Raw genomic sequence first — 21,109 nt, forward strand, 5'->3', positions numbered from 1 at the left:
TGCAGAAACTAGAAAGACGCCTCAGAGAGACCGAGCGAGGTGGCGCAGTGGTTAGCACACTGGACTCGCATTCGGGAGGTCGACGGTTCAATCCCGTCTCCAGCCATCCTGATTTAGGCTTTCCGTGATTTCCCTAAATCGTTTCAGGCAAATGCCGGGATGGTTCCTTTGAAAGGGCACGGCCGATTTCCTTCCCAATCCTTCCCTAACACGAGCTTGCGCTCCGTCTCTAATGACCTTGTTGTCGACGGGACGTTAAACACTAACCACCGCCACCACGCCTCAGAGAATCGGTTTTTTGAGTTTCTGCCCGGTTTCTGCAAGGTGACAAAATTCCCTCTTCTCATCAGATACCTCCAACACCTCCCATAAGTTGAAAGATCAAAGCCCCATTGTATCCTCAGTTCTCCACAATTCTGAGATGCAGCTGCACCTGCAACAACTCACCACTTGCACCCCCTGTGTTTTATACCAAGGAAAATAGAGGGTGGAGTACAGTAACGTGCTTATTTAGAAATTCAGTTAAAGAAATTAATGCAGATGTATATTCAATTCTTTGAGGAGCGTCAAGTGTACTATTTAAATTTTACTTTACACAGTTTTAAAGATGGTATAAGGCAGATGGCGTCAATTGTTCTCAATATACTGCGTTAATGGAATGCTGAAGTTTCGTTCGACTCTTTCCAGAATATCGATGGGTATGTTCGCGACAGCTTGATGAATGTGGTTCTTCAGCTGAGCCAGGGTGCTAGGACGATCGTTGTAAATAAGTGATGGTTGACAGCCTCCTAAAAAATAAGTCGCAGGGGCTAAATCAGGCGACCCTGCTGGCCTATGCATGTCGCCCCTCAAGGGCGAGGCGAGACCTCCTGGGAAGTGTTGCCTCAAAACAGTCATTGACACACGCGCTGTGTGTGCCCTCCTGCTGGAGCCATACAGTTCCCAGATGCACTTCGTTGAGTTTCGGCTGGAAAAACACCTACATAATGAGGACATAACGGTCTTAAGTGACCGTAACTGCCCGTCGTTTTCTTCAAAAATCCATGGACCAGTTATTCCATCTCGTGGTAGTGCACACCAAACAGTCACACTTTGTGACTGTAGGGGAAGCTGATGAAATTGTCTGGGGTCTCAAGGCTCCAACAGCGCATGTTCTGCTTGTTTACACATCCTGAAAGATGGAAATCAGTCTCGTCTCAAAAGAAAACGAGTGTGTCGTGAGATACGCCAAGACGCGCTTCATATGCATTTTCTCGCGCAACAAAATCACGTGGATTAAGCTGCTACACCACCGGCAATTTTTAGGGACGAAATTTCTGTTCTTCATGAAGGATTCGCCTTACATAGCGAGCAGACAACCCGGCAGCTGATGCACGTTTATGGGCAGAGCGCTGAGAGGGAGCCTTACCATGCCAACGTTTTGGGGCGACCTTACTTGTACTGGAAGCCCACGATTCCTTTTCTTCACATCACCAGTTTCCCTGAAGTTGTTTACCCGTGAAACAATCGACTAACGGTTAGTAACACGACCACAGGTCCAATATTCAGATGAGGGCGGAATGCACATCGCATGGCGATGACTGAGTGACCGTTAGAAAACTACGCTTCGACAGCGAACTCTCTGACTCTAACAAAACCAAGCGGAGCTAGGACTTTACGCCCCGCCCTCTCCCTCCCCACATTCCTCGGAGAAACAGTCGCTTCAGAGCGCGGCGGAGAACGAAACCTGTACGGGATTTTTCATTACATTCCTCCGGGGATTTCAGAAGACTACTACACGAAAACTACAATAAATGTGAATCACATACTTTTTGCAAAGAGAGGGTGTTCCACCACACTTTCTTTCAGACGTCCGTGATTTCCTCAAAATCAAATTGTCTCAGCGTTGGACTGGACGTGCTTCCCATGACTCTCCTGTTCTACGGTGGATGCCACTGTCACCTGCATAAATCCACGGGGTTTCATCTTCTTATAGGGTTAGGTAAAAAGGTCGTGTGTTCCTGCCTCCAGTGACACGTAATATGGAAGAATAGCATCTGGAGTTATAAACTAAATCTGTAGTTACGTATATCGGTATTTAGGAAGCTAATAATTGCAACAGAGAGTGACAGTGAAGTACTTTGTTGATAAAAGAATTCGGTGAAACAGTTTTGATTGTTAGAAAATCTTCACAATAACTCTGACTTCGGGAATTTTTATCACTGTGGTCGTTTCACGAGAAGCGTATTGCCCGGAACGTATTCTTAAATATCTCATGGAAGCGTGAGCCAAAGGTGGCGTTTTATTGGCAGAACACTTAGAATGCGACTCAGATCTACTAAACAGACACTGGCGTCAGTCATCTTCTGTAACATTGCACTGTGTGGAATTCCTATCACTTAGAATTGATGGCTTCTTAGAGATAAGTACACGAACGATTCAGCTCTCCAGCCTAAAACCGCTGTAGTTTGTTCACACCTCGTGACAATTAAATTATCGCGTACATAATGCTATGTGTTGACACTTATATGCCTCTTCCACTAATGCGATTTGAGACTGATGAGCAGTACCAACCTGCCATATGGTTCTCCTTATATTCTGTTTATGTACTCACGCCAGTTTTAGGTTGTTCCAGATGGTGAGTGACAGACATTTTTATGGCTGAAACTTCCTGGTAGATTAAAACTGTGTGCCGGACCGAGACTCGAACTGGGGACCTTTGTTGGCAAATGCTCTACCGACTGACCTTTCGAAGCACGACTCACGCCCGTTCCTCACAGCTTTACTTCTGTGCTACCCAAATACGACTCACGACCCGTCCCCAAAGCGTCATTTCTGCCAGTACCTCGTCTCCTACCTTCCAAACTTCACAGAAGCTCTCCTGCGAACGATGCAGAACTAGCGCTCCTGGAAGAAAGGATACTGCGGAGACATGGCTTAGCCACAGCCTGGGGGATGTATCCAGAATGAAGAGCTTCTGTGAAGTTTCGCAGGTAGAAGACGAGGTACTATCAGAAATGACGCTATGGGGACGGGTCGTAAGTCGTGTTTGGGTAGCTGAGTCGGATACCGGCACGGTAGCTCAGCGTGTTTGTTCAGAGAGCAGGCTCGTCTCTGTAATAAAAAAAAATTGAGTGAAGGAATCAACAACGAACTCCAACGGAAGTCATGTGACGTCCGCTACGACCAAACACAACGAGGAATAAGGACCAAAAAATTAATTAAAACAATGTCGGTAGAACACTTGCCTGTGAAATACAAAGATCCTGAGTTCGAGTCTCGGTCCGACACACAGTTTTAATCTGCACTCCGCTGCAGAGTGAAAATTTCATCCTGGATTTTTTCGACTGCTGTATTTCTATTGATTTGTCGTCAATAGTGTTATCGTACAGTACTGGATTTCTCGGCCTATTTATGCACATCACGCTACATTTTCTTCCGTACCCTCCCTATTTTCCATAGTTTTTCACTGAATCCCAGTTCCATAAAAAAGAGCTAGTTTTAGTGCAGTGCACCCATGTTTAGGAACTCAGTTATCGTATTGTTGTTTGTTCCTACCAACATTACATTATTGGCACAGTCCTCTACTCGCTATAGTTTGTGGAACTTCCTAGCTGAATATATGTTGAAGGATTGTTGGATGATGTTAGTTGCTTATTTTGTAGTATAGTCGTCACAAGATCCAATGTTCTCGGTTCAGTATTGATTGAAGAAAGTATCAGTTCATAGCAAGAGAGTGAGCTTATTTAGCCGGAGATTTCATTGAATTTCGTATTATATCCGCTATTTGCATTGTTGTCACCGCAGTATTCGTTTTAAAAGCGTAAGATTACACACATTTTAAGATGAGGTCTATCGATACAATATTCGTTGTAGCAAGAATGAGTCTCGCACCTCAACAATACACGATCGTAATATCTCATGCAGCAAATGAGTCTTCGTGTTTACTCTGTCACTTCTTTTTTAAATAAATGAACTGACATTTCAGCAGTTGAGCTGTTAAGACTGGGAACTCTTTAGACAGACTCGCAGTTTATCTGCGTAAACTTCCTCCACCATTTGTTTGTTCCTCCACCATTCATACAGCAGGAATGGCTCTTTTCCAACACCAACATCCCTCAATGGTTGTGTGTGTGTATCCTTTCTGGAGCAGGTGTTAATCACCTACAGATGTACATAGAGCATTGCCTCCAAAGAATTCAATTTAGATGGATGTTCCTAAATAACAGAGATAAAGACAACATTCTGTGAGGTGAGTGAAATACCTTATCTTTCCACAGTATATTAGAACACACTCACTCACACACACACACACACACACACACACACACACGCGCGCGCGCGCGCGCGCGCGCACGCACACGCACGCACACACACGCACGCGCACACACACACACGTGCACACACATACGCGCACACACACGCGCACACGCACACGCACACGCACACACACACACACACACACACACACAATCGAAGCTGTAATTCGCTGCAACGGAGCGCCTGAAACCTCTACTAGACAGCCTTCAGACAGTTTACATGAAAAAGTAGAATAAACACGAATTATGACGGTTTATAACCACATGCAGCGGTCGAGGCCAGCATGTGTGGACACAGCTTTCCACCTGTCCAGGACAGAGCATTCGGATCAGCGCACAGTGAAACGACTAGTATAAAGATCCGTGTGTATCTGTATCTACATCTACATCTACACAGGAACTCCGCAAGCCACCGTGCGGTGCTTGGTGGAGGGTACCATGTGCTACTACTTGTCATTGCCACCCCCCGTCCCCCCCCCCGTCCCCCTCCCACCTGTTCCATTCGCAAACAGAGCGAGGGAAAAACGACTGTTTATATGCCTACTTAAGAGCCCTTATTTCTCGTATCTTACCTTCGTGGTCCTTACGCGCAATGTATGTTGGCGGCAGTAGAATCGTTCGGCAGTCAGCTTCAAATGGCGGTTATCTAAATTTACTCAATAGTGTTTCTCGGAAAGAACGTCGCCTTCAATCCAGGGATTCCCATTTGAGTTCCTGAAGCATCTCCGTAACACTTACGTGTTGTTTGAACCTACCGGAAACAAATCTATTCGCCCGCCTCTGAATGGCTTCTATGTCTTCCTCCAATCCGAGCTGGTACGGATCTCAAATATTCTAGCAGTACTCAAGAATAGGTAGCACCAGTGTCCCACATGCGGTCTCCTTTAGAAGTGAATTACTCTTTCCTGAAATTCTCCAAATAAATCGAAGTCGACCACTTGCCTTCCCTAACACAATTTTCACATGCTCGGTTCACCTCGTATCCCCCAGATATTATTTAAACGACCTGATTGTGTCAGACTGGACACTGCTAATACTGTATTCGAACATTGCAGGTTTCTTTTTCCTACTCATCCGCAGTAACTTACATTTTTCCACATTTAAGGCTAGTTGCCATTCATCACACCAACTGGAAATTTAGTCTAAGTCGTCTTTTACCTTCCTACAGTCATTAAACTTCGACACCTTACCCTGGACCACGGCATCATCAGCAAATAACCACAGATTTCTGTACAACCTGCCGCCAAATCATTTACGTTTATAGAGAACAACAGCGATCCTGTTCGCTTCCTGCCGGCCGATGTGGCCGAACGGTTCTAGGCGCTTCAGCCTGGAGCCGCGCGACCGCTACGGGCGCAGGTTCGAATCATGCCTCGGGCGTGGATGTGTGTGATGTCCTTAGGTTAGGTCCTTAGGTTAGGTAGGTTTAAGTACACTCCTGGAAATGGAAAAAAGAACACATTGACACCGGTGTGTCAGACCCACCATACTTGCTCCGGACACTGCGAGAGGGCTGTACAAGCAATGATCACACGCACGGCACAGCGGACACACCAGGAACCGCGGTGTTGGCCGTCGAATGGCGCTAGCTGCGCAGCATTTGTGCACCGCCGCCGTCAGTGTCAGCCAGTTTGCCGTGGCATACGGAGCTCCATCGCAGTCTTTAACACTGGTAGCATGCCGCGACAGCGTGGACGTGAACCGTATGTGCAGTTGACGGACTTTGAGCGAGGGCGTATAGTGGGCATGCGGGAGGCCGGGTGGACGTACCGCCGAATTGCTCAACACGTGGGGCGTGAGGTCTCCACAGTACATCGATGTTGTCGCCAGTGGTCGGCGGAAGGTGCACGTGCCCGTCGACCTGGGACCGGACCGCAGCGACGCACGGATGCACGCCAAGACCGTAGGATCCTACGCAGTGCCGTAGGGGACCGCACCGCCACTTCCCAGCAAATTAGGGACACTGTTGCTCCTGGGGTATCGGCGAGGACCATTCGCAACCGTCTCCATGAAGCTGGGCTACGGTCCCGCACACCGTTAGGCCGTCTTCCGCTCACGCCCCAACATCGTGCAGCCCGCCTCCAGTGGTGTCGCGACAGGCGTGAATGGAGGGACGAATGGAGACGTGTCGTCTTCAGCGATGAGAGTCGCTTCTGCCTTGGTGCCAATGATGGTCGTATGCGTGTTTGGCGCCGTGCAGGTGAGCGCCACAATCAGGACTGCATACGACCGAGGCACACAGGGCCAACACCCGGCATGGTTCAAATGGCTCTGAGCACTATGGGACTCAACTGCTGAGGTCATTAGTCCCCTAGAACTTAGAACTAGTTAAACCTAACTAACCTAAGGACATCACAAACATCCATGCCCGAGGCAGGATTCGAACCTGCGACCGTAGCGGTCTTGCGGTTCCAGACTGCAGCGCCTTTAACCGCACGGCCACTTCGGCCGGCACACCCGGCATCATGGTGTGGGGAGCGATCTCCTACACTGGCCGTACACCACTGGTGATCGTCGAGGGGACACTGAATAGTGCACGGTACATCCAAACCGTCATCGAACTCATCGTTCTACCATTCCTAGACCGGCAAGGGAACTTGCTGTTCCAACAGGACAATGCACGTCCGCATGTATCCCGTGCCACCCAACGTGCTCTAGAAGGTGTAAGTCAACTACCCTGGCCAGCAAGATCTCCGGATCTGTCCCCCATTGAGCATGTTTGGGACTGGATGAAGCGTCGTCTCACGCGGTCTGCACGTCCAGCACGAACGCTGGTCCAACTGAGGCGCCAGGTGGAAATGGCATGGCAAGCCGTTCCACAGGACTACATCCAGCATCTCTACGATCGTCTCCATGGTAGAACAGCAGCCTGCATTGCTGCGAAAGGTGGATATACACTGTACTAGTGCCGACATTGTGCATGCTCTGTTGCCTGTGTCTATGTGCCTGTGGTTCTGTCAGTGTGATCATGTGATGTATCTGACCCCAGGAATGTGTCAATAAAGTTTCCCCTTCCTGGGACAATGAATTCACGGTGTTCTTATTTCAATTTCCAGGAGTGTAGTTCTAAGTTCTAGGGGACTGATGACCTCAGATGTAAAGTGCCATAGTGCTCAGAACCATTTGAACATATTCGCTTCCCTGGGGCACTCCTGACTATACCCTTGTCTCTAGATGACAATATACTGGGTACTATTGTTTAAGAAGTCTTCGAGCCACTCACATATCTGGGCACTTATTCTATATGCTCGTACCTTCGTTAACAGCCTGCAATGTGGCACCGTGTCAAACGCTTTCCGGAAATTTAAAAATATAGAGCCTGCCTGTTGCCTTTCATCCATAGTTCTCGGTATATCATGAGAGAAATGAGCAAGCTGAGTTTCGTACGAGCGATAAACCATGGTGGTTCGCGGACATAAGAATCTTACTCTCAAGAAAGTATGTTATAATCGAAATGAGAACATGTTCAAGGATTCTGCAGCAAACAGATGTCCGGGATATTGATCTGTAATTTTGCGGGTCCGTTCTTATACCACCTTTCTTATGTATTGGAGTCATCTGCGCTTTTTTTCAGTCGCTTGGGACTTTGAGCTGGGCGAGAGATTATCGATAATTGCAAACTAGATAAGGGGCCAATGCCGTAGAGTACTCTTTGTAAAATCGGACTGGGATACCATCCGGACCTGGTACTTTACTTGTTTTCAAATTTTTGTTTCTTTACGCCAGGTATCCTTATTTCTGTGTCGCCCAAACAGGAGTCTGCCTGGTGGCCAAATGACGGTATGTTTGTACAGTTCCCCTGTATGAAGGATTTCTTGAACGTGAAATTTAAAGCTTGAACTTTTGTTTTTCTGTCTTCAACTGCCACACCAGACTGGTCAACAGCGGACTTAGACCCGTTTAGCGATTTTACATACGCCCGGAATTTTCTCGAGCTCTCTGTCAGATATTTTGTTAGGTTGTAACGGTGATAGTTGTTGTATGCTTCGCGCGTAGATCTTTCCACAGATGCACGAATCTACTAACCTTCCCTTGACGTCATTTGAGCTTCCCCTTTTGAACCTAGAGTGCAACAGCCTCTGCTTCCTCAGCATTCGCCGAATTTCGTTATTAAACCATGGTGGTTCATTTACATCCTTTATGCACTTCAGGCACGTAGCTCTCCAGCCCACGACTTACAATCTCCTTAAACTCTGATTTATGCAGCACATATTACTCCAGCGTTTTTCCTACATGAGACCACCTTAGCCAAGGAACACTTTCAAAGAGTGCTGGCAAATCCAGAACGTTTAAAAGCAAGACGCTGTTGACTGGTCAGTTCTTCATCTGTGACGGATACTCAAGTATTTCTCTATTGTTCCAGGGGGCCAGTCTTTCTTTGTTTAACGGCATGCCGTAAACGTCCTGTTCTTGAGTCTTTTCTCCAATTGTGCACGACACAAAGCTTTACGCCTCGCATGGGCCCGTCAACACTGACATTGAATTGTTGATCGCTGGAAACATGTTGCCTGGTAGGACGAGTCTCGTTTCAAATTGTATCGAGCAGATGGGCGTGTACGTGTATGGAGACAGCCTCGTGTATCTATGGATCCTGCATGTCAGCAGGGGACGTTTCAAGCTGATGGCGGCTCTTTAAGGGGGGTAGGACGTCAAACGGGCCGACTTGGAGCAGGGAGCACCACAGGATATTTTAATTTCTACTGTCTATACTTTTACAAATAAATTCATAAAACTTTGTCAGCACGACCAGGAAGGATTGAGGACTTACACTAATAGCAGTGGAAGTTCAAAAACGTAGCAAAATATCTTTTTTTTTTTTTACATGTGAAATTTCATCATTTTTTTCACTTACTAATGCCTGCATTTGTTTCTGTAGGTACACTTTTCTTCCTAAGTAAGAGAGATTCTTTGATGAATTTTGCACAGCATACAAGCAGTACTTACAGGTGTATGAAACTCTAGAATTTTCCAAATCTAGTAAAAACTGTGGTAAAAATTGAGATAATAAACTATAAAATTTGAGTTTTTTCTAAACATGAAGTTTAAAATGTAACAGTTCATTTTTTCATAAATTAAATAAACCCTAGAGTTTCATACACATGTAACTACAGTTTGTATGCTGTGCAAAATTCATGGAAGAATCTCTCTTACTTAGGAAGAAAAGTGTACCTGTAGCAACAAATGCAGTCAGTAGTAAGTGAAAAAATGATGAAATTTCACATGTAAAAAAAAAAAAAAAAAAGATATTTTGCTACGTTTTTGAACTTCCACTGCTATGAGTATGCATCCTGAATCCTTCCTGATCATGCTTTCAAAGGTTTATGAATTTATTTGTAAAACTATAGACAGTGGAAATTAAAATGTCCTGTGGTGCCCCTCCTGCTCCAAGTCGGCCCGTTTGACGTCCTACCCCCCTTAATGGTGTTGGGTGTGTGCAGTTGAAGTGATAAGGGACCCCTGGTAGTTCTAGATACGACTCTGACAGGTGAGACGTACGTAAGCATCCTGTCTGATCACCTACATTCATTCATGTCCATTGTGCATTCTGGCGGAGTTGGGCAATTCCAGCAGTTCAATGCGACGCCCCACACATCCAGAATTCCTACAGAGTGGCTCTAGGGACACTCTTCTGAGTTTAAACACTTCCGCTGGCCACCGAACTCCCCAGACATGAACATTATTGAGCATATCTGGGATGCCTTGCAACGTGCTGTTCAGAAGAGATCTCCACCCCTCGTATTCGATGTTAGGCAGGTGTAACAGTTTCTTTCGCTCTTCAGTGTAGTAATTAATAAGGCCCCATAATAGCAGATTCCAGTAGAATATGTCGTTCTCGTTAGTACGTAAACACCCAGTTACGAGTTTACAGGCTTAGAAATGAATATCATCTGCTGATCTGAGGTGGCGAGCAAGCTCAGAGTGGGCCATCGGTTCTAGGCGCTACACTCTGGAATCGCGGGACCGCTACGGTCGCAGGTTCGAATCCTGCCTCGGGCATGGATGTGTATGATGTCCTTTGGTTAGTTAGGTTTAAGTAGTTCTGAGTCTAGGGGACTGATGACCTCAGATGTTAAGTCCCATAGTGCTCAGAGCCATTTGAACCATTTTTTATTAGCAAGCTCAGACCTACCCTCGTGACGTCACGCCGCAGCCTGCCTTTCTCGTGGGCCTCGCTGCAAACTAGGGTGTGCGGCACCGCCGTGGAGCACCCCAGTCGGCCCTGCTGGTGCTAAACGTACCCGCATCCGACGCTCGCTAGTACTCCGCGCAACGGTGCCTGACGGTACGGAAAACTCTCCCCATACAGTAGACGAGCAATCCTCCCAATCCACCGAGCGTAGCTGTACGGTAGTATCATATTACCGTATTCCGCAAAGGCGTAGTTCACCATGGTCAAAATCGATGCACTAAAAACACTATGTGATCAAAAGTATACGGACATCTTCAAAAACATACATTTTTCATGTTAGGTGCGTTGTGCTGCCCCCTACTGCCAGGTGAACCGTGCGTGCGTCGTGTTGGTGCCATATCTCATTTGACATCCTGTTCTTACTGTACTACCACCTCGTTATGTTAACATCGAGTATAGATTTAAGTGTCAGGAAGTCGTTTCTGAAAGGATTTGTATGGAGTGTAGCCATGTATGGAAGTGAAACGTGGACGATAAATAGTTTAGACAGGAAGAGAATAGAAGCTTTCGAAATGTGGTGCTACAGAAGAATGCTGAAGATTAGATGGGTAGATCACACAACTAAAAAGGAGGTACTGAATAGAATTTGACAGAAGAGAAATTTGTGGCACAACTTAAGTAGAAGATGGGATCGGTTGGTATGGCATATTCTGAGGCATCAAGGGATCACCAATTTAGTATTGGAGGGCAGCGTGGAGGGTAAAAATCGTAGAGGGAGACCAAGAGATGAATACACTAAACAGATTCAGAAGGATGTAGGTTGCAGTAGGTACTGGGAGATGAAGAAGCTTGCACAGGATAGAGTAGCATGGAGAGCTGCATCAAACCAGTCTGTGGGCTGAAGACCGCAACAACAACACGTTAATTTCAATTACTGGAGTCACTGAGTTGCCGCCTTGCCTGCCCGTGAGCGGCAGCAGCGGCGCTTACGGATATAAGCCCTGGCGTATTATCCTTGCTGACTGCTATTACTTCCCGGTTGTCGTGTGTTCGGCGTTAGTTCGGATCTACCTGTGAGTTGGGAGACGCTAGCAGGCCAGTTCGGACCTGGCAGTGTTTGACTTAGGACACGGCAGAAGTTCAGTCGGTGCGCAGCTGCAGTAAGGTCCGGACAGCCATGACTCGCCCGACGGTTGCCGATACAAATCACTTGAGTGCGGACCTCCTTGGTTCGTCGTCGGTCGGTCGGTCGTCTTGTTGGGCGACGTACTCGTATACTCGTATATTGACCGGCGATGGCTTATGGGTTGCCTGCGTGTGCCGACTCGTGATTAGTCCTTGTTGTTGCACAGTCGCTGCAATGCAAGTGCAAGTGCAAGTGTTCGTGAAACTGTGTGTAGCTTGTGATGTCGACTGCTCAGTTATTTTAGTGCTGTCTCCGTGCTGATGTGTGACAGTCGGTCAGTTGGTGTGGATGAGCCGGGAAATCTCCGCGCGGCGCAGTGGGCCGGGCCCACTGGCGGTCTCTACGCAGTGTCGGAGTGTGTTCTGATTGCTAAGGGGTTCGCGGCTCACCGACTCAGGACATCAAAGTTGAGTGGTGATTTAATCACCGAGGCCAGACTGTTCACATTGTGCCGTTGGTTTTCATGGTTGACTGTTGGAGGTATTCCCGTGAGCAACAGCGAGTGTTCGAGTCAGCGAAAGTTTGGCCACCATCCGGTGGAGTTTAACTGTATTTTGGTTATTTCAAGTCCAAGTGCACCAGCGGAATTTTCTGCCTCGAGGCCGTTAGCGTTCCAGTTACCTGCCCTGGCAGCTAACGTAAAATTCAGGCAGTGTCCTTTCCTCACTGTGTTATCGCTGTCCAACACATGTGTGCAGTTTTGACAGCTTGTGCATACGTGGTTGTGGGCGCCTACGCCTTTTACGTTTTGACTTTCGAGTTCCTTGAGCACTGGTCAGGGGGAAAGCAAGTCGTCTTGTCGGTGGGTCCGTTGACTGTCTCTTGGTTGGGTTGCCGGTGGATCAGATGTAGTTGGGTCGACTACATGTCTCCCCTAAGCGAACGTTAATATTTCAAGTGCAGACCGATCTCCAGGAAACTTCTGAGCGCCGCTGGCTGTGCTGCCTTTTCTTATTGATGTTTGATTGTGTATTTTAATGGCTTACAGCCAATGTTTTGAATTTGTATGCTTTTAGTTGGGTTTTAAATAATGGGTCTTCAGCCTCTTTAAAACTGAAAGTTCCTTACTTGTCAAGTCATGCACTGCTTGGGCCTTCTGCTTCATTTAAAATATTTTTTGGAAAAAGCTTTGGGCCTTCTGTCTTTTGAAAATTTATTGTAGTTGTGTTTTTCAATAATGGGCCTTCAGCCACTTTAAAATTTAAATCCCTTATTTGTTAAATCTTAGATTGTTTGGGCTTTCAGCCTGTGTAAAATACTGTTTAAAGATAAAGCTTTGGGCCTTCTGCCTAATAAAAATTATTTTAATTGTTTTAAGTAATCGGCCTTCAGCCGTTTTTAAAGTTCTTGTCTTTCAAGTATAAGACTGTGTGCGGCCTTCAGCCTAATCGAAGATAAGGCCTTCTGCCTTGTGTTTTGGTTTTAAAATTAATTTTACCTGCAGTCTTAAATCATGGGCCTTCAGCCGTCTTTAAATGAAACTTTTTTGCTTTTCAAGTGTTAGATTTGTTGGGCCTTCAGCCAAGTTATAGAACTTACTTACGTAAGGCCTTCTGCCTTCTAAATATTCTGTTTTGAGTCTGAATTTTAACTTAATGGCTTTCAGTCGTCTTTAAATTTAAGTGGTTGTGCCCTTAAGGCATAAGACAGTGTGGTCTATTCACCCGATAACTAAGTTTAAAAAGTTTTGCTGCATTGTTTGGACAACTAAATAAAGTTATGTGTTTGAGTGTAACTGACAGCCACATTTTGGCCCCTTTCCCCAATTCTACTACCTGTTCTGTCCTGCGGACTTAAGCAGAGCGTTTCACCAGGTACTCCATATCAGCGACCTCAGTAGTCATTGGACATCGTGTGAGAGCAGAATGGGGCGCTCCGCGAAACTCACGGACTTGGAAAGTGGTCAGGTGCTTGGGTGTCACTTGTGTCATACGTCTGTACGCGAGATTTTCACACTCCTAAACATCCCTAGGTCCACTGTTTCCGATGTGATAGTGAAGCAGAAACGTGAAGGGACACGTACAGCATAAAAGCATACAGGCCGGCCTCGTCCGTTGACTGACAGACCGCCGACGTTGAAGAGGGTCGTAATGTGTAATAGGCATACTTCTATCCAGACCATCACACAAGAATTCCAAACTGCAACAGGATCCACTGCAAGTACTGTGACAGTTTCATCTACATCTACGTCCATACTCCGCAAGCCACCTGACGTTGTGTGGTGGAGGATACCTTGAGTACCTCTGTCGGTTCTCCCTTCTATTCCAGTCTCGTATTGTTCGTGGAAAGAAAGATTGTCAGTATGCCTCTGTGTGGGCTCTAATCTCTCTGATTTTATCCTCATGGTCTCTTCGCGAGATATACGTAGTAGGGAGCAATATACTGCTTGACTCCTCGGTGAAGGTATGTTCTCGAAACTTCAACAAAAGCCCGTACCGAGCTACTGAGCGTCTCTATTGCAGAGTCTTCCACTGGAGTTTATCTACCATCTCCGTAGCGCTTTCGCGATTACTAAATGATCTTGTAACGAAGCGCGCTGCTCTCAGTTGGATCTTCTCTATCTCTTCTATCAACCCTATCTGGTACGGATCCCACACCGGTGAGCAGTATTCAAGCAGTGGGCGAACAAGTGTACTGTAACCTACTTCCTTTGTTTTCGGACTGCATTTCCTTAGGATTCTTCCAATGAATCTGTCTGGCATCTGCTTTACCGACGATTAATTTAAATGGTCATTCCATTTCAAATCACTCCTAATGCCTACTCCACAAAAAAAAAAAAAAAAAGTGTTCAAATGTGTGTGAAATCTTATGGGACTTAACTGCTAAGGTCATCAGTCCCTAAGCTTACACACTACTTAACCTAAATTATCCTATGGACAAACACACACACCCATGCCCGAGGGAGAACTCGAACCTCCGCCGGGATCAGCCGCACAGTCTATGACTGCAGCGCCTGAGACCGCTCGGCTAATCCCGCGCGGCTAATGCCTACTCCCAGATAATTTATGTAATTAACTGCTTCCAGTTGCTAGCCTGCTATATTGTAGCTAAATGATGAAGGATCTTTCTTTCTATGTATTCGCAGCGCATTACACTTGTCTACATTGAAATTCAATTGCCATTCCCTGCACCTTGCGTCAATTCGTTGCAGATCCTCCTGCACTTCAGTACAATTTTCCATTGTTACATCCTCTCGATATACTACAGCAAGAAGCCTCAGTGAACGTCCGATGTTATCCACAAGATCATTCGTATATATTGTGAACAACAACGGTCCTACGACACCCCCCTGCGACACACCTGAAATTACTCTTACTTCGGAAGATTTCTCTCCATTGAGAATGATATGCTGCGTTCTGTTATCTAGGAACTCTTCAATCCAATCACACAATTGGTCTGATAGTCCATATGCTCTTACTTTGTTCATTAAACGACTGTGGGGAAGTGTATCAAACGCCTTGCGGAAGTCAAGAAACACGGCATCGACCTGGGAATACGAAATATTGGCAGTAATATAAGCTGGTGAAATATGCAAGGTTTTCAAGGGACAGCAAGTATCAAGAATTTCTTGGCTACGCGCAAATATTGTATTGTTAATGATATAGGAGACGAAGCTAAATTTAAATTAGTTTAGATATTATAAGAGAGCTCAGTTCAAACTTGGACAGTCCAGAACTCTGGCCAGTTTGCATCTTGGATGTGTTTGACCAATTTATTAATAGTTACTGGAAACAAGCTAAGCAAATTATGCTTCAAAACTAGTTTTGAATTGACCCGTATACTGAGGAAGAAGGCACTCAATGAAGGAATTTTGCCAGAAGTTAAGAAAGCTACACTACCTAGGTAGGCCTTTCGTTATATTAACTGAGATTTCCACTTCGAATGGAAGCTTGGCTGCACCAATTCTATGCTAACTAATAGAACGTCCCACTGAGTAATTGGAGAATTTTTTATTTTATAGATAAAAATGCTCTGTCAATCTGTCATGGGCCGAAATGGTAAAGTAATCAGTTGTGTGCTAGCGAGAATAGGAAGCAAAGGAACTGGGAGAGCTGAGAACTTGGATTTCATGGTCGAGTAAATGCCAAAGGACGCCTCGCTTGGTGTAAGGAGAATAAACATTGGACGATTGAACAGTGGAAGAACGTTGCGTGGAGTGACGAATCACGGTACACAATGTGGCGACCCGATGGCAGGTTGTGGGTATGGCGAATGCCCGGTGAACGTAATCTGCTAGCGTGTGTAGTTCCAAAAGAAAAATCGGAGGCGGTAGTGTTATGGTGTGGTCGTGTTTTTCATGGAGAGAGCTTTCACCCCTTGTTGTTTTGTGTGACACTGTCACAGCACAGGCCTACATTGATGTTTTAAGCACCTTCTTGTTTCCCACTGTTGAGGAGGAATTAGGGGATAGCGATTGCATCTTTCAACACCGTCGAACACCTGTTCATAATGCACGGCCTGTAGCGGAGTGGTTACACGACAATAACATGCTTGTAATGGACTGGCCTCCACAGACTCCTGTCCTGAATCCTACAGAATACCTTTGTGAAGTTTTGGAACGCCGGCTTTGTGCCAGGCCTCACCGACCGACATCGATACCTCTCCTCAACGCAGCACTCCGTGAAAAATGGAATGCCATTCTCCAAGGAACCTTCCAGTACCTGATTCAATGTATGTCTGCGAGAATGGAAGCTGTCATCAAGGCTAAGGTTGGGTCAGCACCATATTGAATTCCAGAATTACCGATGGATGGCGCCACGAACTTGTAAGTGATATTCAGCCAGGTGTCCGGATACTTTTGGTCACAAGGTGTACCTACAGCTTCATCCCGTACTGTAGTGAACAATTACTACTGTATAGGAGTGTAGTATGAACAAAGATTTGTTGATTTGGGGGAGGGGACCAACGTGTGAACAAAGACCACAAGAACAGCAGCAGGTAAAATTCCCTCTGGAAGATCACAAACCCAAGTGAGTGGCATGTAAAGGAAGCTGTAATGCACATAGAACATCAGGTGAACGAAGAAAGATGTGCGTAATACCCTACTCAGTGACGCCGAAAATGCGGGAGATTTGAACGTGCATTGTGGTATTTCGCGTGTAGCGAGAAAACAGTACTTTTACGTACATGAGTTCCTATACTGAATTTAACCGTATTGGTCCTCACACAAGTCGTCAACATCCGTAAAACGAATTTAGTTCCTCACTTACACTACTGGCCATTAAAATTGCTACACTAAGAAGAAATGAAGATGATAAACGGGTATTCATTGGACAAATATATTATACTAGAACTGACATGTGATTACATTTTCATGCAGTTTGGGTGCATAGATCCTGAGAAATCAGTACCCAGAACAACCACCTCTGGCCGTAATAACGGCATTGATACGCCTGAGCATTGAGTCAAACAGAGCTTGGATGGCGTGTACAGGTACAGCTGCCCATGCAGCTTCAACAACATACCATAGTTCATCAAGACTAGTGACTAGCGTATTGTGACGAGCCAGTTGCTCAGCCACCATTGACCAGACGTTTTCAATTGGTGAGAGATCTGGAGAATGCGCTGGCCAGGGCAGCAGTCTAACATTTTCTGTATCCAGAAAGGCCCCTACAGGACCTGCAACATGCAGTCGTGCATTATCCTGCTGAAATGTAGGGTTTCGCAGGGATCGAATGAAGGATAGAGCCACGGGTCGTAACACATCTGAAATGTAACGTCCACTGTTCAAAGTGCCGTCAATGCGAACACGAGGTGACGGAGATGTGTAACCAATGGCACCCCATACCATTACGCCAGGTGATACACCAGTATGGCGATGGCGAATACGCGCTTCCAATGTGCGTTCACCGCGATGTCGCCAAACACGGATGCGAACATCATGATGCTGTAAACAGAACCTGGATTCATCCGAAAACTTGACGTTTTGCCATTCGTGCACCCAGGTTCGTCGTTGAGTACACCATCGCAGGCGCTCCTGTCTGTGATGCAGCGTCAAAGGTAACCGCAGCCACGGTCTCCCAGCTGACAGTCCATGCTGCTGCAAACGTCGTCGAACTGTTCGTGCAGTTGGTTGTTGTCTTGCAAACGTCCCCATCTGTTGACTCAGGGATCGAGACGTGGCTGCACGATCCGTTACAGCCATGCGGATAAGATGCCTGTCATCCCGACTGCTAGTGATACGAGGCCATTGGGATCCAGCATGGCGTTCCGTATTACCCTCCTGAACACACCGATTCCATATTCTGCTAACAGTCATTGGATCTCGACCAACGCAAGCAGCAATGTCGCGATACGATAAATCGAAATCGCGATAGGCTACAATCCGACCTTTATCATTTCGGATACGTGATGGTACGCATTTCTCCTCCTTACACGAGGCATCACAACAACGTTTCACCAGGCAACGCCGGTCAACTGCTGATTGTGTATGAGAAATCGGTTGGAAACTTTCCTCATGTCAGCACGTTGTAGGTGTCGCCACCGGCTCCAGCCTTGTGTGAATGCTCTGAAAAGCTAATCATTTGAATATCACAGCATCTTATTCCTGTCGGTTAAATTTCGCGTCTGTAGCACGTCATCTTCGTGGTGTAGCAATTTTAATGGCCAGTAGTGTATTTACTATAATCTTTTATATAATTTTTAGAGATGTAATTTTAGCTATTTAGTTGCATAATGGATTTTTAAATGATTGCTTACTTTAGTAATCCAAAAACTGTTACAACTCTGAGGATAGATAAAAATGCAAGCCAATGGCATTATAATCATTATTCTCAAAACATTCCACGTTCAGCATATAACTTCCCTATCTGAATACTTGGTTATTATACAGGATGGTCATAAACGGACTGGAAAGTTTAAGGGAGTTGTAGGGTAGGTTGCGCTGAGAAATTATCGTTAAGAAAAAAATTCGTTACTTTACACCGTTTCTGACTCAATTAGCTTTGAAGTTAGTCAGTCAGGTCGTTGCACGTGCCTATTCAAGCAGCCAGTTAAGGACGGTGTTACCAGACGTGTTCTTCGTTTGATTTCCTAAAACCGAACAAGAGAGTGGTCCAAAATTGGACGTGGAGCGGTAGCAAAGATTGAACCCGAGCCAAAAGGAGACCAGTGTCGTGCGCTGTCACCTACGCTAAGAGATCAACTGACACTAATTGTAAAATGTGGCAGGCTCTTTGAGTTTTCACGTAAAACAACCTGATCGGTTAATTTCGATGATAACTAAACGGGAAATGGCGCAACGTATGTAATTTTTTTTTCTGAACAGTTATTTCTCACCACAGCCTACCCTGCATCACTCTTACAAGCTGTTTCTCACCACCCTGTGTAACTGTTTGGGGGCTCTTATGTGTTTAGAAATTAAAGTGTTCTGGATCATACAATAATAAATCAATGAACACATATGTACAGTGAAATAAGAACATAGGTAGACGCATACGGTGGATAAACGCAAATATAAATAAAAGCAATTATTTTTTTTCCTACTTTGGCCACACCATCTGTTCAACATTTACGTCGGTTCCTGCTCAACGCTTTGAGTTTACTTGTGCAGGATATACACCCGGCAACAACTACGACATTAAGCCGATTATCTAAAAGTAACTACGGTTAAACAACGTCTATTACGACGCAAGATACTACTTACCGGAAACAGAGAGGTACACGAAGCGTCGGATGGGCGGCGTGCTGTCAACCCTACAGATATACAGTCCCGAATCGGTCTTCTGAACATTGCTGATCGTCAACAAACAGACGTCATCTTGTTGCGAACAGGAAGCTTCGACGCGGTTGAATCTCAAGGACATGCGCCTATAATGTGTCATGAATACTTCGTCCGCCCGCTGCCGTGCCCAGGATACCTGTGTACAATGGTCAGACAACAACATACGCATTAAGGATGAGGCCTCAGAGTCTCGTTACTATGCTCTAAGCATAATGATCAGAAGCTGTAGCGAGAAACTTTTTCTGACAATTAAACAAAAAAAGCTTCCTTCAAAGTATCACTAAAAGGAAAGTTCCTCGAATAAGTTAAATATTTTCAGTTCCTTGTCTAGTACGTGATGGAAAACGGGAACTATGTGGAGGAAATAAGAAGACTAGCTAGGGGTAACATGTTTTTGCATAGGAATCAGACAGAATTTTGGTAGAGCAAAGAAAAAAGATTCACAAATTATTTTATCTAGAGTTTACAGTTATATGGTTGCAAATTATGGGCAATAAAAATGCTTCTATAGTTTTGAAGTTAGTTTGTGGAGAAAATTGCTTAAACTGACAAGGGCAGATGGAATGAAGACCACGGAATTAGGAGAGAGGACTAATGGAAACGATAAAAGAAAGAGAAATAGCGGCTGATTTAAACATTACAAATAAATTGCCTCCTGCGACGACTCAGCGAACGAAAGGTTGAAGGAAATACTGCGGTAGAATGACTCTGAGCACTGTGGGACTCAACTACTGTGGTCATTAGTCCCCTAGAACTTAGAACTAATTAAACCTAACTAACCTAAGGACATCACACACATCCATGCCCGAGGCAGGATTCGAACCTGCGACCGTAGCAGCAGCGCGGCTCCGGACTGGAGCGCCTAGAACCGCACGACCACCGCGGCCGGCTACTGAGGTAGAAGACGGAAGTTTAGAATGATGGACTACATAAAAAATGGATGAAGGTATCGGCAGGTTAAGGAAGAGCTGAAGGTAGTAGGAAAGCGGACAGCTTGTAAACATTGTGCTGACAAAAGTCGTGGGACGGCGATGTACACTCATATACCGGGTGATCAAAAAGTCAGCATAAATTTGAAAACTTAATAAACCACGGAATAATGTAGATAGAGAGCTAAAAATTGATACACATCCTTGGAATGACATGGGGTTTCACAAAATGTCCGACAGATGGCACTGGACAGCAAAATGTCAGTGACTGCGCATGACAATCGTGTAAATAAGGAGCTGTAATGAGAGAGAGAATCAGATGCGCCAGCAGTCGCAGCATGTTGACGTCACCTGAAAAGGTGCTTTTAGTGAAGCTGTATTATCAGAATTGGAATGTGCTAGTTCAGCGTTACGATCCTATCGCCATAGGAAAGGGATTCGAACGGGTAAAGGTCCGCTGACAAATGCAGCTGTGGCGAGAATGATTTCGAAGTTCGAAGCCACGGGTTGTTTCGACGATAGACCCCGTATTGGCCGACCGAGCACAAGGCGGAATGCTGCTGAGACAGTTCAGGAAGAAATGGAGGCTGTAGCGGGTTCGTCTATGCACGGGGAAGTCAGCTCTCGTGCAGTCGCACGTCGCATCGGCATTCCATACACTACTGTTTGGTTGGCACTTACGCTCCGATGCTATCCGTACAAAATCCATCGGCATCATGAACTGTTACCTGGTGATTTAGTGAAGCGGAGGGCATTTGCGGTGTGGGCGTTTCAAAAGATGGCGGAAGATAACGATTGGTTGAGTAACGTGTTGTGGACCGACGAAGCTCATGTCACGCTCCG

The 21,109-nt window shown here is 45.8% G+C and overlaps 1 protein-coding gene across 1 annotated transcript in view; it reads right to left on the reverse strand.

Moving 5' to 3' along the window:
* The window catches only part of LOC126234554 (neural cell adhesion molecule 1-like), a 91,644-nt gene that overhangs the window by 41,928 nt on the left and 28,607 nt on the right, over positions 1–21,109 (reverse strand). Inside the window, exon 3 of the mRNA XM_049943254.1 lies at positions 19,260–19,473. Coding sequence (XP_049799211.1) covers positions 19,260–19,473 — 214 coding nt within the window. The remainder of the gene's footprint in view (positions 1–19,259; positions 19,474–21,109) is intronic.

This window comes from Schistocerca nitens, chromosome 2 (assembly GCF_023898315.1).
Source record: "Schistocerca nitens isolate TAMUIC-IGC-003100 chromosome 2, iqSchNite1.1, whole genome shotgun sequence".
Classification (NCBI taxonomy): domain Eukaryota; kingdom Metazoa; phylum Arthropoda; class Insecta; order Orthoptera; family Acrididae; genus Schistocerca; species Schistocerca nitens.